We start from the raw sequence: 17,082 nt of genomic DNA, 5'->3' as shown, positions 1-17,082 counted from the left end.
AGGGGCTGATAAGGGCAGCCTGGCGCCTTGCCACTCCCACCAGTCCCACACTGGCCCAGGGCACCTGATATACAGTATGCTGTTTCCTCATATTTGTACAGTTGAACTGTTAGACAATGCTATGACATTCAGAATTATCAGAAACAATAACACAGCTGAAGTGAACTAAAAAATGGCATGTTGGAACATCATTTCAGTTCTTCTATAATACTGGGTTTTTATATAAAAACTCCTGGCCTGAACATGTACTGTAGGTGTGTGTGTGATGATGTGTGTGGGAGTATATGTTCATTTAAGGCAGGATGTTTTGAGGAACTGGTGATTACAGACAATAATCTCTGTGATTGTCTTGATTGACAAACTTGATTGTCTAATTGGTTGTAAACCACCCATGACACTCTTACCAGGATAAACATCCCTCTCTCTCATGGTTTTGCGTCAGTCTGAGTATTTAGCATTTTGAACCTGTTTTGCAAGTTATTATCATTAAGAAACTATTATGACTAGCAGTAAAACCAGAATTTTCAAAAGAAGAGAAACAAAAGTAAAACTATGAATACTAACTCACTAGAATATATGCAGAAGCCATGCAGAAGTTTGGGGTCAGTACAATTTATTAATTTAATTTAGGGCTGTGCAAAAGTTAATTGCGATTAATTGCAATCAAAATAAAGGTCTGTGTTTACATAATATATTTGTGTGTGCTGTTTTTTATTTTGTAATTATTAATTATTTAATTATTTAGTATATATAAATACCTATGCATGCATTTATATATTTAAGAATTATTTGCGCTTAAATGCTATATTTATAAATACACAATCTATATTATATAAATATAAATATTTTATATGTGAATAACACATTTTCTTAAATATACATGCATGTGTGTGTATTTATACAAAATAATTATAGACAGCACACACAAATATATTATGTAAACACAGACTTTTATTTTGGATGCGATTAATCGCAATTAATTTTTGCACAGCCCTAATTTATAATTATTTTTTTTTTAAATAAATAAATAAATGATCAATTTTGGCAACGATGGTTTATTGCTAAAAACATTACATCAAAGTCAAAGACTTTTACATTATTACAGAAAAATGTTTACATTATTGAAGAAAATTCAGCTTTGTTATTACAGGAATAAATTACATTTTATAATAAAATAAATAGTTGTTTTAAATTGTCATACAATTTCACAATAGTATCGTTTTTACTGTATTTCTAAACAAAAACATTCTCAATGAGCACAAGAGACTTTTTTCACAAACATTCTCAAATTATGAAATAAATGTTTTTCACCTAAACACATTTTACACAATTATTGGCGCCGCTAGAATTGTTTATGAGTAAAATAGTAATTTTAGCACACCAGGATGACTGCATGAAATTGTCCAGCCATGACTTCCTGTTCCACAGAAGTACATATGAGGAAACACAAAGGCCAAATTCCCTTAATCATCCATCAAAATGAGTAAAACCAAAGAATATAGTTCTGATGTGCTGCAAAATATTGTTGAGCCTCACAAAATAGAAAGGAGCTGTAAGAAAATAACTAAAGCATTGAAAATTCCCATATCCAACTTCAGGGCAATGATTAAACAATTCATTCAACTAAAGATGTTTCAAATCTGCCTGGAAGGGGATATTGTCTTTATCATCCTAATACATTAAGGGGAAGAGTTTGAGAGGCCCCTCCAAGGATCACAGATGGGGAATTTCAGAGACTAGTCGAGTCTTGGGCTCAGAAAGCCCCCAATTTGTTATTAAAAAATAAATAAACAACCCCAAACCACCACATGTTGTTTGGGAGGGTTTCAAGAAAAATCCAAAAACAAACTCCAGCATATTCAGTTATATTCAGACACGACTGGAACTTCAAAAGCGACCTGCTTCTATGGTCCGATGAAACTAAAATAGAGCTTTTTGGCAGCAATCCCAACAGATGGATTTGGCGCAAACAGGGATAAAAAGTACCCCATGCCCGTGGTTAAATATACTGCTGGATCTTTAATGATGTGGGCCTATTTTGTTTTGCTGGTGGTCCTGCACATCTTGTTCAGATTCATGGAATCATGGATTTTAGCAAATACCAACAGAGAGAAACATAACCTGACCATTTCTGCTAGAAATCTAGCATACCAACAATCCAAAACAAATATCAAAACACAAAATTATGCTTCAGCCATGACCATCCCATGACCTGAACCCTAGAATATGAGTCTGGTGAATTGAAGAGAAGAAACACCAACATGGAGCTCAGAATCTAAAGGATCTGGAGAGATTCTGTATGAAGGAATGGTCGCTGATCTCTTGTCAGGTGTTCTCAAACTCATCAGGCATTATAGGGGAAAACTCAAAGGTGTTATCTTGGCAAAGGAGGTCGAAAAAGTATTGAATGAATAATTATGGCCAACGTTTTTGGAGAAAAGCATTCATTTCACAATATGATTTTCAATTCTTTTACTTCAATGAAAGGTTAAAGGTTTTTGCATTTTTTTTATTTTTACAGACATCTTTGATAATAAATTACCAACATAATATGATGTCATCAAGCTTATAACACAAGATTGAAAATTCCATTTACTTATCAATTATATACTGGTGTTACTGTGCAGTTAAAGGTGGCACTTTTACAACAACCCTTCTGAGGGAAGATGTGTGCGAAAGAGAGGGCAAGCTCGTGCTCCGCCAGCGTGTCTCCTCACGGATGACACACCGCTTCAGAAAAGCTGTCAGCATGCTGACACACACACATACACACGCTCACTCTCACATTGTATCCCCAGCAGGTCTCACCAACTGAAGGCTGACGGCGACAGACAAGCGTTTCATTCCCCTCTTTTTTTTCAGCTATTGTACGGCGGTCGTAGGCGTTTTCGAGCCACAGAGGGTTCAATACACAGGCGCCTGGTCCCATGTCTCCGGCCTAGCCCGGCCTTTTTTTTGTGAGCCAGTCATTGGGATTGAATTGAGCCCGGTCGTGGGTGCCAAGGAGGATTACGCCAGGAGGCTGGGGGTGAGGAGGTGGCTAGTGGCAGACCAGGCGGGCGACCTATGGGAAAGCCCCATGATCTTTCTTCTGGGGTAGAGTGTGGGAAAAGTGGCTGAAAGCTGGCAAAATGCTCCGAGGCCAGAGTTGATGGGAGAATGCCAGGCCAATGTGGGGCATGTGGTGGTTATTCAACTTCCCGGGTGCAAGAAGGAGGTTCACGCTGTGCCTCAGCGTGCCCCAAAGTTACCCTTCATTACCCTCCTCCATTCGCTTGCTCTCTCACTGGCACTGGCTCAGCGCAGCAGATGGCAGTTTAGAGTGGACGTTAGCTACAGGTAACCAAGAACAAGAATAGGGTTTTGGTTAGAACAATGGCACTTTTGCTGGCACTGGATCAGCTGTTTATCATTTCATAATCTTTCTAATTAAGAGGATCCATGATATTTAGCATATTCAGTGATATATTGAGCAATATAATCCACAATGACAATGGTTTTAATGCATGACATCGAGGCAATAAATCACCCGACAAATATTTGAATCGTTTAATGCAAAAAAGCCGTGGATTAGCCAGTATTGACATGTTAAATGCAAGCTGTTGTTGATGTTTTCAGCCCAATATTTGTCCATTTTATTTTTCACTTATTTTAAAAATAATGATGTAATATTGGAAAGGGATTAAACAATGCTTTGTTTAATAAACCATAAACAATCATTGCACATGCACTAGTAGTCCTTAAAGGGATAGTTCACTTTGAAATTAATTTTTGATATGTTTTAGCTTACCTCAAGGGCATCCAAGATGTAAGTGTATTTGTTTCCACAGTATTTTCAATTTTGATATTTTTTTTAGGTCAATCTGTTCTTGTCTGTCAGTCATATAATGGAGGTCCATGGTTTATGGGGTCCACCCTGGGTCCACCTCAAAGAGCATGCACAGAGAAGTCCAAATTAAACATGATTTAATGACTCGTAAATGTAAGTACACATTGATGGCCTAAGACACGAAACAAACGGTTTTTGTGAGAAAACAAACAGTATTTAGATCATTTTTACCTCTTGTAACCACAGCCACGTCCAAGTGATCTGAAGGCAAGGGTACTTTGGTCTGCGCAAGAGCCGGAAACTACAATATAAAATATTAATATTCTGTACATAAAGATATGGTGAAATCCAGCTTGTCCAATATATGGTCTGCTTGCGCGCAGGCAGATACGTTTCCTCTCTGGAGAAGCGTTCAGTCTTTCCGCTTGCAAATTCGCAAGTAAATAGCGAATCTGCCATGGTGCGAAAATCGGCCACGCCCAAAATACACCCATTACTCTTTAAGAGAATAGGAACAACCCTTTTAGACCATGTGCTAGGCGCGCCGACCATTTTTCCTGTCGTTAAATTAGAAAAAAGTGGATTTGGACACATAAGTGCATTTGCTCCGGGTGCTTAAGACCATGCACTTAGATCATTAGAATAGGGCCCTAACAGGCAATAGACAATTAAAGGCATAGTTAAAATAACTCAGGACAATAAAGAGACCTTTTTACTGACTATCAAAATCACCAGGAGAAAGATGCAGGGTCTCTGACCACCTGTGTGAACATGTCATGGACCTGCTTCATGAGGACTGCAGATGTGACCAAAGCAATAAACTGCAATATCCGTAATGTAAGATGCCTAAGACAGTGCCACAGAGGGACAGGAAAAACAGCGGATAATCCTTGCAGTGCTAAATCACGTGTAACCACATGTCCCCCAGACATTTTTGAGAACTTGCAAGTGACTTGGTAGGAGAGTGGTGGAACAACACACAGCTATTTATCGTGACCATAACTTAATTAAAAAAAAATTATTATAATCAAAAAGGGATCTTTACAGCATATTCAAAACATTGTGTGCCATCACACAAGGACTGTTGTTTGTTTGTAGGATGCTCAGACACCAGGTCTTCATTTAGCCGCATTGCTACAATAAGGCATAAACTATTAGAGACATTTGTATTGCATGTTCTTGAGGTCAGGACAGCTGTTCCCAGTTGGATCACAAATTCCCCTCTAAATACCACCAAGACCTCCTGATCTTCAGTTGGTCTCTGTGCCCAACCAACCTAATTGTTTAGAAAAACAAATTTAAAATGTTAATTTAGTTATATTATAACTAATCATATTATATGATTAGTTACAACTGATAAAAATGACAAATTAACATGTTAAAATGTGCAAATATTATTACGGAATATGATTAATTTGATTGATTGATTGATTGATTGATTGATTGATTGATTAATTGTCATATTGTATAATTAATTTCATTACACGTTTTTAGTAAACTAACAGCCTATTTAATCCCTTGTTTATTTAAACAACTGTTTTGTGTTTAATATAATTTATAAGGTAATTCAGAATAAGTACTAATAAACGGTACTAATATAAGTAAGTACTAATAAACGGCCAATATCCTGGTAATAAGAATGTTAATAAGCAACTAGCTAATAGTTCATTGCAAAGTGACATTCATAACAAATGTCTGAAAAATGTATATATATTTTTAATATACATATATTTTATATTTTAATATAAATTTATATATATAGTTTTTTTCAGACATTTGTCTGAAGGTATTCTACATAATCATACCAAATACCTAAATTTAACAACTTATTAACTATTAATAAGCCGTTATTAGGAGTTCATTGAGGCAAAGGTTGTAGTTGATAGTATGTTAATAGAGAGAATTGGACCCTAAACTAAAGTGTGACCATAAGTTCGATTTTCAGTGGCTTATGAACTGTGCCTACTCATTTAAGTTTGAGTCCATCCATTATATTTCAGCTTGCCTGTTCAAATCTACCGGAAACGGATCAAATAAAAAAAAATGCACAGATTGAATGTCTAACTTTTGAAAAGCCTGTGAAAAAACCTGGCAGGTGGCACTGGTCCATAAAATTAACAGAGGTAGATATAGTCTTCGAGTTTTTCCCACAGTTCGGAGTGGTGTTGGAGTTACCAGTGAGAACTCGAGGTCCAGTGACTGACGTTGAACTGCTGTGACTGTGTTCAAACATTACACAGAGAACTGATTCTTATTGTGCCAATTCAGCAGTCTTTGAAATGCCACACTGCCAAACAGGAAGGTGGATGCTTTCCAGAACACTTCACTGTCACGGCTGCCCCCCAAAATTGACAAGAGTCAAGCACCTCTGTTCATTCAGAACTGAGCCTATAGGCTTTCAAAACCATAAGCGCATTGAAATGCCATGAGTGAGCTGTCCAAGATAGTGGTTAACAGCATTTTTGAGTGAGTGCTGCCACTTGCACTTGTTATTGTTTGTCATCGAGTGAGCAGGATCAGTTGGCGCCTTTTGACCTCTGCCCTCCCACACACTTACTGGGAGGATCATGAGAACACACATGAACAGCGGCTGTTGATGTCATTAGCTTTAAATCTGTGTGTGTGTCTATTCATGAGGCATAGTGTATGGCTAGTCTGTGGCAGGTGTACAGTGGTATTTTTAGAACGATTTCTAGATAAGGGAAAGGCAAACACTCGTCTCTTTCATTTGTTCCCAGCTTTTTTTTTAAACAGTATTTATATTTTATATACAGTCTCGGTTCTCGGACTGCATATGTGTGGCATGGCCTGCCTTGTCACTCTTGTCAATGTACATTTTAAGTCTCAATCTGTCAATCAGTCTGTTTAGGTGACAGAAATTTACAATCTCATGATGCATAAATATTCGAAGACTACAAATCAAATCAAGTTTTTATATAAAATATGCTCTTGCAGGAAATAAATAAGTATATAAACCAAGATCCTTGTTACTCAGAGAAGATAACTTTTAAAAAATGAGCATGAATGAAGACACAAATACATAAACAAATCTGAAAGTTTTGAATGATCAATGAATGAATGAATGAATCAATCAATTGAATGAGTGAATGAATGAATGAACGAATCAATTAATCAATCAAATCAATCAAAATACAAAAATATACTTTTTTAAAACAAACAAACAAATAGATAAAACCTGGTGGTAAAAATCTTTTTTTAAAGACACTTGCAACAGAAAATGATAAAGAAACAGCTCTATTCCTTAGGCCCAGTTCACCCGCCAAGAAGACTAGTAGGAGGGTGGGAGAGGGGAGAGAAGAGAGAAGGAGGGGAGGGGGGGGGTATATTGGCGTGAAAACGTTCTTCGGAAGTCATAGTTCCAGGCGACGTGCTTTTGGCAGCCCCCTCCATTTCCTGTGTGCGGCCGACGTGGGGCAGGGCGGTCGCCGGGAGAGTGCCAGAGGAGAGAGCGGTGGAGAGAGAGAGCGAGGGAGGGAGGAGAGGGGGAGAGTTCAGCAGAGAGCAGCACTTTCCCACAGTCTGGGGATTTGACACATGGCTCTCACACATTCCACAGCCTGTGGCCGGTGGGGCCTGAGCCAGTACTGAGCGTCAGAAGCACAGCCTGGCGGAGGAGAGGAGAAGAGAGAGGGAAGGGGGGTGGCAAGGGTACATGTGTGTATGTGTGTGTATTTATGAGTGTGTGTGTGTGTGTTCGAAGGGGTGGTGTTCCGCCCTTGGCACTCGCACCGGTGTAGAGATATAGAGGGAGGGGTGTGTGTGTGTAACCCACGTTGTGCTCTTAACCCTCTCTCGTCCAGGGTGAGTGTACGAGTGTGTGCAGGCGTGTCTGTGCGTATTTTTAGAGTCTGTCTGGTGTGTAGGAGGGAAAGCTGTCTTGTTTATTTGTGCTGAGAGGAAGTGTGTTTAAATGTAGAAAATGTCTTTCTAATGACACTCAACAAAAGTGTCAACCTACTCAGTAAATGAACACGTGATGGCCCAAAAATAAAGACTGTAAGTGGCTAAAAGTTAGTGGAGTTACTATCAAAAAGGAATGTTTCGACCAATCTTTATCTGTCTGTTCAAGTTCATAGCAGCGTAATAATAATTAACATGTACTTGTCACAATTACGTTCTGTCTGCACGTGTTCTTGTTAGTCTCTGATTAGTTATCTTCCTCCACCTGTAGTTTCTTCATTTCATGCTGTGTATTTATACTCCCTGTTATGTTCAGTCCCTTGCCAGGTCTCGTTGATGTTGAACGTGGTTGTGTCTGTCCTGCCTGAGTTTGATCAGTAAAGACTGTGTTTACCCTCATCTTCATCTTGTGCTTTCAACTACTACCAGGACGTTACACTTTCTATAAGGTTAGGGTTTAGGGTTAGTTGCATGTAACTATGCATAATGCATAGTTATTACAACAGTAACTACATATAACATGTGTAACAAATACACTATAAACCAAGTGGTTAACGCTTTATTTTACGGTTTCCGTGATACATAGTAATTACTTAATTAAATACTTAGTAGACATTGTAATAACATGTGGCAAAATGTAATTAACATGTAACTAAGTTATGTAATAGCCTGTACTTACAGATTGTAAATACTAGGCAGGTACTGTTACACATGTAACAGGCCGAGTCGGTTACTTACGTGTTACCGACTTGGTACAATGTAATTATATAAGAAAGTACTTTGTACTACTCAATGTAACACGTACTTAAATATGTTTCTATGAAAAAAGCCTGCGGTTAGACGTGGTCATTTTGTACCTTTTAAAATAAAGTGTATCAAGATTTTACTTAAGTGTTCTTCATGTGTAGTACAATCTTGATACACTTTATTTTACGTATAGCTTATCCCTGTGTAATATTATGTAATTGCAATGTAATTAGGAAGTTACCGCATGCATTTATGCTATGAACGACGGAGTTAGGCCTAATTCAAACTAAAGTACATATGGATAAGATTTGTAGATACTCATGTAGTACACTATTGATACACTTCATTTTGCATAGCTTATACATGTGTAATATTTTGTAAATTGAATGTAATCAAGAAGCAACTGCATTTATTTAAGCTGTAAACTAGTTAATTCAGGTGGATTAGGTATGTTGATACACATGAAGTTGATACACTTAAGTACAACCTTGATACTCTTTATTTTAGAAGGTAAAAATGACCATGTGTAACTGCACTGTAAAAAAAAAATATTGAAGGTTTACCTTAAAAAAGTAAGTAACCTGGTTGCCTTAAAATTTTAAGTTCATTGAACTGGAAAAAGTGAGTTAATACAATGAAGGAGATTAATTTAACCATCAGAAACTCAAAATTATATGTTATCTGAACTAAATAAATTATTATAAAGTTGATTTGACAAAAGAAAAAATGTTGTGATTACTACACTGTAAAAAAATATTGTTGGTTTAACTTAAAAAAAGTAAGTAACCTGGGTTGCCTTAAAATTTTAAATTGATTGAACTGGAAAAAGTGAGTTAATACAATGAAGTAGATGAATTTAACCATAAGAAACGCAAAATAATAAGTTATCTCAACTAAATAAATTATTATAAAGTTGATTTGACAAAAGAAAATATGTTGTGATAACAAATCTTGAAAATATTTTTTACAGTGTGCAGGCTTTTTACCTTAGTAACATATTCAAGTACTTGTTACATTGTACCAACTTGGTAACATGTATGTAACCGACTCGGCCTACAATATTTATACGTTTTCACCCGCTAGCGTTCTCGTGTAAACTTCTCGTCATTTATTCAGCAAAATTGCAATAAACCAATCAAAGGGGCACTGTTATAATGTTACAAAACATTTATATTTCAAATACGTGTTGTCCTTTTGCACTTTCTGTTGATCAAAACCGTATAAATAATGTATCATGGTTTCCAGAAAAATATTTAAACAGCACAACTGTTTTCATCAAGATTTTAGATATTAAGATATATTTTTGAGCATCACATCATCATATTAGAATGATTTCTAAAGGATGATGTGACTGGAGTAACCAGTCCTTAAACTTTTAAACAGTAGTGGACTTGTAACATGACCTGGCTTTAAGATATTGAGATTTTACCATTTCATTCCTATCCAGACAAAAAATTCATATCTGACAAAAATGAGTCACGCAACGCCCACTTTTGACAATTGACCAGTGAGTCCAACATCCTGTACTGTTTCCCCCTCACCATCTGTAAGACTCATCTGGGATAAACATCAAGAAGGTCTTCACTCCACTGTGACGGTGAAAGTCCATGAAACAGGTGGCTGTCTGGCACTATCATTAAGAGCACTTGCTCATTTCTGACAGAATTTTCAATAAATCTAAACAAAGGATGTGCTTTTTGCGTTTGTGTGCGGTGGAGCGGGATTGCTGATCTTGTCATGCGACTGTTGTGCTTTTTCGGTTTCTCCCAAGCAATCATTGAACATCGCCTCTTCCCTCCTCCTCTCTGCGACCAGGCTTTGAAGTGGCAGCCAGGGCCACGTGGCCCTGCCTCTTCCTCTCCCCTGTGCCTCCTAAATAAACGTTCTGCATGGTGTGATTTTAAAGGAACGAGGAGGTCACCCTCTTGGCAATTAGAATCTCAGCACAGAAAAGCACAGGGCTTGGGAAACCAAAAACTGCCTTCGCAAACGACAGACCACCCATTAGCTTTGATTTAAAACACGGGTTGGGAGACGACAAGAGAAGGAAAAAGAGAAACTGGAAAGAGACACCCGAGCAGGAAGGGAGTAAAAAAAAAATGGGGCGGGTGGCAGGGTGGGGCAGCTGATGAAAGGAGGCCAAATCATTTCTTACTTGAGTGCCCATCTGCAATGGGACTCAACTGAATCACAAATTGGCAATTAAGCGAGGCTCCTGAACCCCCCTTGGTCAGGGTCAAGATGAAAACATCTCCAGATGACCGAGCAAGCCCGGCCCTGGGAGAAAAACGTAAAAGAGGGCTGGAAATCAGCTTGGTGCTAATTCCGTGTGCCCCAAAACAGCAACAAAGGCAGGAAACGGAGGAAGGGGCTGTAGCCCTCTCTTACCTCTGACACAGTAACTTCAGGGATAATTAGGAGCCGCTTTTGGAGTCAGACCTCCTGTCATCACTCCACTCCTCTTCATTGCGACTTTGGTTTCTGCTTCCTTTGGGATCAAAGAGCATGAGTAAGGAAACAAACCTTCAGCATTACAGTACTATTACAGTAAAACGAGTATGAATTTATTAGCCGTAAGTCCCCGGCTCATCTATAAGCACGAGGTGGATTACCTTGTGCCAGTCACAAGAAGTACTAGTTCTCTCTGCTTTTCTTCTCCCTTTTTTTTTCTCCTCCCAGGACGGCTCAGAGATGTTGAGGGTCTTTGATCTATGGGTGAGATGTTTTGCTCGCCGAGGCGGGCGCCAGGCAGAGCACCCCCTTTGCACACTTACACCCTCATCAACCCCATCCGTTCTGTTCTCCTGGTGTGTGTGAACATGTTGGATTAGTGGCCCCTTGAGTTCTGCTAATGAAGGTTCCCGTTTGATCTGCAGGGCCCCAATTACCCTGCACAGGATCACCCGTTAGAGCAGACCTTCCATTGACCCCACGTTTCTCAAACTGTTGTGACAGTTGGTGAGGAGTCCAAGTTTTTGGTCTAATTTATTGTATTTTTTTGTTAGCTAATTAAATAATTATTTTACTATTTGTACCTAACATGCTGTTTTTGAAGGGGTAGTTCACCCAAAAATGAAAAATCTTTCATTAGTTACCATCATGTTGTTGCAAACTCATATGCTGTTATTTGCTTCTGTGGAACACAAAAGAAGATATTTTTAATGAATGTTTCAACTGTTTTTGGCCAGACTATGAAAGTCGTTGTTACCTAAAATTCAAGCTCAAAATCACACAAATCAATATTAAAAGGGACACCCAAAAACGAAAATTCTGTTATCATGTACTTGACCCCAAGCCATTCCAAATTTTTATGAATTTCTTTCTTCTATGGAACACAGAAAAAGATATGTTTGTCCATTCAGTGTAAGTCATAGAGTCCAATATCTCTTTTTTCAGCATTACAGAAAAAAAATCCATATTAATTTGGAACAATATGAAGGTGTGTAAATAATGTCAGAATTGTCATTTTTTTGAGTGTTACCTTTAATATCTATACAAGCATACAAATGCCTTTAAGATCCTACTATGTGGGCAGCTGTCTTCCACGGGAAAAAAACTGTCTATTTTGTTTTCACCAACCTGACCCCTGTCCAAACCTATGTAAATATTTAGTTAAAAGGAAGGAAATCTATTCTGACATGCCGGCAAGAATCAAGCGTGCGAATGCTCAAATTGTGTGTGCCCTGAATAAGCTTTCCCATTCGATAATACGTAACTCCTTGTATGTGCCTGTCAGTCTGTGTGTTGATCTTTATTTTGGCCTGTGTGTCTCTTCGCAAGTAGGCGTGTGTGTGGGTGTGCAGTGTTTGCCATTAGGAGAAAGTACCTGGGAGAATAGCTTCTCAAACTCCCTTTGTATGAGTGAGCTCCTTGTCTCTGTGAAAAAGAGAGGGAGAAAGATAGTACATAGCTCTGGGATAAGAGTATCTCTCTTGACCTCTGCCACCTAATTCTGTTTTGGAGGAGTATTTAGACATTCACAAAGAGACACCAGGGAAACGCTCACCAACACGCACATTTTATGACTGCTTACGGATGCCTAAAAACATACTCGGTAGCATTTACAATCTGCATAAATATGAATTACATAAATAAGACAAAATGGCTTAGTAAAATGTGTTGCTCGTGTGTTGAGGAGGATGGTGAGGCAGCGTAACACAACACATAGCTTGATAATATATGAGTTGTGAGACTGTGGATGAGAAGAGATGGAAGAATACGATGGGCAGATGGATTGATTTCTTCCCCCGACAAGTTTACACATCATACTATAACAGTGAATCCTTCAAAACAGTGAATCCTAACGAAATCTACATTGTCAGCAACTTCACATTTTGCACAGAGGACTCCACTCCACATTTCAATACAGTTGGACATTAGCATTTTGCTAAGCTAACACTTAAAATACTGTAGCACACTTTTCAGTATTGGATTGAATACGTTTTTTTTTATATAGGCTTATTTATTTAAAAGTTACACCTCAATGTGTTTTTCTTATAGATTTTTCGTAAGTGATCTAAGACAAGAACCAAATCAACCATCCTTGAAGCGAATAACAACATTAAAAATTATATTTTTCATCATATAATTTTTTACAAATCCAAAAATTTTACAAGTCTAAATACTTGAAAAAGGCAATCACAGTGTTTCATGGGGAATGTGTCTGCCGCATTTCTCTGAATTTGCAGGATTTTACTCTATGTACTCTGCAGGATCATGGGTATTGTAGTCCTTCACAATGAATTATGGGTTAAAAGGTTTTTATAAAATTGACAGGAATAATATATTGATAAGTATTCAACATAAGCATACTATCAATTAACAAACTGGAGCTCCAGATGGTTTTTAAAGGTCAAGTTATTGTTAAAAATCACTTGGAAAAATGAACAATCTCTGTGTAGAGTATGCAGCTGCCAAGTATGTAGCAGGTAAGCAATAAAATGTCTTTACTTACCACAGGCATGAGTTTTTTTTCTTCTTCTTTTTTCGGACAGACGAAGAGCACAAGAAGAAAAGGAAACCAATCTGAATAGATCAGGACAGGAAGTCGAATGAGAGGTCCACGAATGGCAACAAACAAAACAACACAGTAACAGTCAAAAGAACCATTCAAAGATAAACAGTGAATAAAAAAAATGCTTGGACTTGCTAACCAAAATGACTCACACTGAGAAGGGGGGAAATGGAGGGTGAGTGGACAGGAAATGAGAGATGACATACTCGGCCTTCTTCTCAAGGGCCCCTACAACAGCGAGCCAATGTATGTGCGTGTGTGTGTCCAGGCCTCTCTACGTGCCAGCGGGAGCCTGTTTGCCTCTGAAAGCATGCGCGGCACTCCCTGGAGAGGCCCCGGCAGTTTGTTGTGTGATCTTATCTGGCGCGTGCCTGGGCCGCCCTTTCCCACACTCTGCACGCTGCGCTGTCAAGCATGGGGTGGGGGGAGGAGGAGCGGGGAAAGAGGTAAAAAGGCCCCGGCCTGTCAACGTTATATGGACTTGACAGCCGTGACATAAGCCCCGCACCCAAACCTTTTCAATCATCAGTACACTTTATATAACAGAATCCAGAATCACAGAATCTCCACAGGACAAGCTCCCCTCCAATCAGTCTGGCCTTTCCTTCTTTACAGAAAGCAGCTTTCCACCTCCTTGGGCTTTTCAATTCAATTCCATATATTATAGGATTAGGTTTACCCTGATGCTGCTGCCATCAGAGGGGAGTATGGAAACATTTCTGACATATTTGAGAGATCAAACGTTCTAAGTGGGGTAAGGATTGTCGGGTGTGTGTGGTGTGTGTTGGGGGGGGGGGGGGGGGTACCTCCAAACCACCAAAACACCAAAACACCTGGCAAATGCTCACATTTTCTCATACAATGAATACCATGCATTTGCTAAATTTATTACAGCAATTGACAGTCAGGGTTAAACTAGAACCTGACTAACGATGGAGGAGTTTCACACATCTCAGATGACCAATAAAACAGTATGTTTAGTTACCTGTCAGATGCTGTCCATGACTGTGAATGCTCTAAACATGTATGTGAAGAGCTTGACAATGCAGGACCAGCCCAATGGAGGCACCTGGCCAAGTAAATGAACAAGGGCAACTGCTAGCTCAAGGAAGATGAAGAGGAGGAAGAAGAAGAAGACGAGTAGGAGGAGTGGTGCTTGGTGGTGGAATAGGGAGAAGAGGCCGAGGAGCACAAAGACACCACGCTGTCTCAGATGAAATTCAGGCCACAATTATACTGTAGACCATGTCATCAACCATGGCCTCATAATGGCGGAAGCAGGTCACAGAGTGCAGCCTAATTTGCCTCGCTCTACAGTTTCCTCCATCATCCAAACCTTTTGCAGAGAAACCAGGTGTGCAGTCAGTCAACCTGACCAAGGGCCGAATACGTGGCCGTAATATTATTGGCCACCGGGCATCGGAGGATGTCCCATGCCAGCGAGGGGGCAATATAACTATGTGTGCTGCCATATCTGAGAATGGTACTCACACTCACATCCCCAGTCTTGGCCCATACAATACACAGAAGCTCCTCATGTTCTTGGAACACCTTAATTTTTATCCCTGAAAATGAGAGAGGTGTCGTAGGGCCTCACCTACCAAAAATTGTCATTATATGGGACAATGTTCACTACTGTCCTGGTTCACTACTCATCCAAGGATAGTCATGGTGTTCCTACCACCGTACTCTCCTTTCCTCAATCCTATTTCTCCGCTTGGAGAAGGAGAGTGTATGAGCATCAGCCTCAAGATCAGAGGTGCCTGCTCCATTGTGAATCTTGGACCCTTTAAAAAAAAAGCCATTAGCGGAAAAAAGGACTGGGATAAGACTAAAAGGTGGACATGAGGGATATTTCACCAAGTGTGTTGATAATGTTCGGTCTGTTTAAAAAAAAGAAAAAAATGAGCCAAAGCAATTGAAAAGGATATTTTCCATTTTCGTGACAATGACTCTTTATAAGGGAAAGGAATATAGTTTTGAACCATGAGTAAACAGTTTTGGGAGAGATGTGAGCTTTTACAAGTGAGCTATAGTGATGTGCTGAACTGTAAGACTGTTTTACAAAATTATCTTAGAATTTTGAGAATGTAATTTATGTTTCAAGAAATGAGCCAACTGTAATTGGTTCACACTGTCCCCAGCCTTAAATTGTGTAATTAACAATTAAGTAATTGTGCTCTCTTTATACACTAATGTCTCTGGAGGAAGATGAGTGTGGGGAAGTGAGGTTGTCTTGAAAGTGCCGAGGGCTGCAGCTGAGTGCAGGTGAATACATGGAGAGCAGTCTCTGGGTCAAGCTCTCTCTGCCCTTCAGTCTCCTCCAGGGGCTGCGGTTGACTCTGCTACTAGGGAGGATCGATACTCTCCTCGTTCTCCTTTCACTGTCAAACACACTAACAAAACGAGAAAGAAATGAGGGATAGAAAGAACAATGAGAAAGAAAGAATGAAGTAAGAAAGGAAGCTATGGACAGGCTGAAAGAAAGAAAGAAAGACAGAAAGAAAGAAAGAAAGAAAGAAAGAAAGAAAGAAAGAAAGAAAGAAAGAAAGAAAGAAAGAAAGAAAGAAAGAAAGAAAGAAAGAAAGAAAGAAAGAAAGAAAGAAAGAAGGTGTGGAAATTGGGACAAATAAACAATTAAAGAGATCAAGGAAAAATGTATGAACATGACTGTATAAAAGAATGAATGTCATGAGGAAGGAAGGAAGGAAGGAAGGAAGGAAGGAAGGAAGGAAGGAAGGAAGGAAGGAAGGAAGGAAGGAAGGAAGGAAGGAAGGAAGGAAGGAAGGAAGGAAGGAAAAGCATTGGACAAGCAGACAGAAGAAGGAAGAAAGAAGGAAAGAAAGAAAGAAATACTGTGTAGAAAGAAGGCAGGAATGAAGTGATGAATAAATTAACTACCGTACAAAGAAATGCATAGAAAGAAAAAAAAGGAAGGAATGAAGAATACAGACAGAAGGACAGAACAAATGAACAATTAAAGGAATCAAAGAAAAAGTGCAATAAACTAATGAATGAATGAATGAATGAAATGATGGATGTCATTGAGGAAGGAAGGAAGGAAGGATTGGACAAGCAGACAGAAGATGAAGAAAAATAAATAAATAAATAAAAAAAGAAAGAAAGAAAGAAAGAAAGAAAGAAAGAAAGAAAGAAAGAAAGAAAGAAAGAAAGAAATGACAAAAATAATAAACAATAAAAAAGACGTAAAGAAAGAAAAAGAATGAAAGGAATGAAAAATGAAAAAAAAAAACAATTAAAGAAATCAAAGAAAAAGTGAATGTACTAATGAACACATGACTGAATGAATGAATGTCAGAAAGACAGAATGAAAGAAACACAGAAAGAAGAAATACAGAAAAGAAGGATGGACTGAACAAGCAAACAAATAAAGGAAAGCAATTGACAAAGTTAACAAATGAATGAACAAACAAAAGAACATATGAACAAAGAAGTAAATAAGGAAGGAAAGAAAGAAAAAATTAAACACTAATTAAGTAATTAAAGGAACGAATGAACGAACTACAAGGAAAAAAAAGATTCCTGTATATGCACATCACAGATGTTAGTC

General features: G+C 38.6%; 1 protein-coding gene across 6 annotated transcripts; it reads right to left on the bottom strand.

The window, feature by feature from the left end:
• Positions 1-1,087: 1,087 nt before the first annotated feature.
• LOC120460081 (uncharacterized) lies at positions 1,088-13,807 on the bottom strand. Of its 6 annotated transcripts, XR_016169508.1 has the most exons (9): positions 13,664-13,804; positions 13,452-13,522; positions 12,324-12,373; positions 11,593-11,630; positions 11,110-11,386; positions 10,886-10,985; positions 4,061-4,130; positions 3,791-3,926; positions 1,089-3,333 (listed from the first exon to the last, which is right to left on the bottom strand). XR_016169508.1 is itself a non-coding variant. In XM_089134245.1 (5 exons), exons 1-5 carry the CDS (start codon positions 13,713-13,715, stop codon positions 10,902-10,904), a joined length of 534 nt encoding a protein of 177 aa, XP_088990371.1. In that variant the 5' UTR covers positions 13,716-13,807; the 3' UTR covers positions 8,586-10,901. The 6 variants fall into 6 exon arrangements, 1 of the variants encoding a protein (XP_088990371.1); XR_016169505.1 differs by lacking the exon at positions 11,593-11,630 and having other exon boundaries at positions 1,088-3,333; positions 13,664-13,807; XR_016169509.1 differs by lacking the exon at positions 11,593-11,630 and having other exon boundaries at positions 11,110-11,301.
• Positions 13,808-17,082: the final 3,275 nt, after the last annotated feature.

Source organism: Pimephales promelas, chromosome 8, assembly GCF_988280905.1.
Source record: "Pimephales promelas chromosome 8, fPimPro1.hap1.1, whole genome shotgun sequence".
NCBI lineage: Eukaryota > Metazoa > Chordata > Actinopteri > Cypriniformes > Leuciscidae > Pimephales > Pimephales promelas.
Note: the sequence above shows the minus strand (reverse complement) of the source record. Positions and strands in the feature narration are given on the sequence as shown.

Bases quoted from the DNA above. Each gene is read 5' to 3' on its own strand.
- LOC120460081 (XM_089134245.1), bottom strand. From the start codon at position 13,715: ATGTCATCTCTCATTTCCTGTCCACTCACCCTCCATTTCCCCCCTTCT. The intron at 13,523-13,663 runs GTGAGTCATTTT...TGATCTATTCAG, and splicing joins CCATTTCCCCCCTTCTCAGT to ATTGGTTTCCTTTTCTTCTT. The intron at 12,374-13,451 runs GTAAGTAAAGAC...TCTTTTTCACAG, and splicing joins AAAAAAAACTCATGCCTGTG to AGACAAGGAGCTCACTCATA.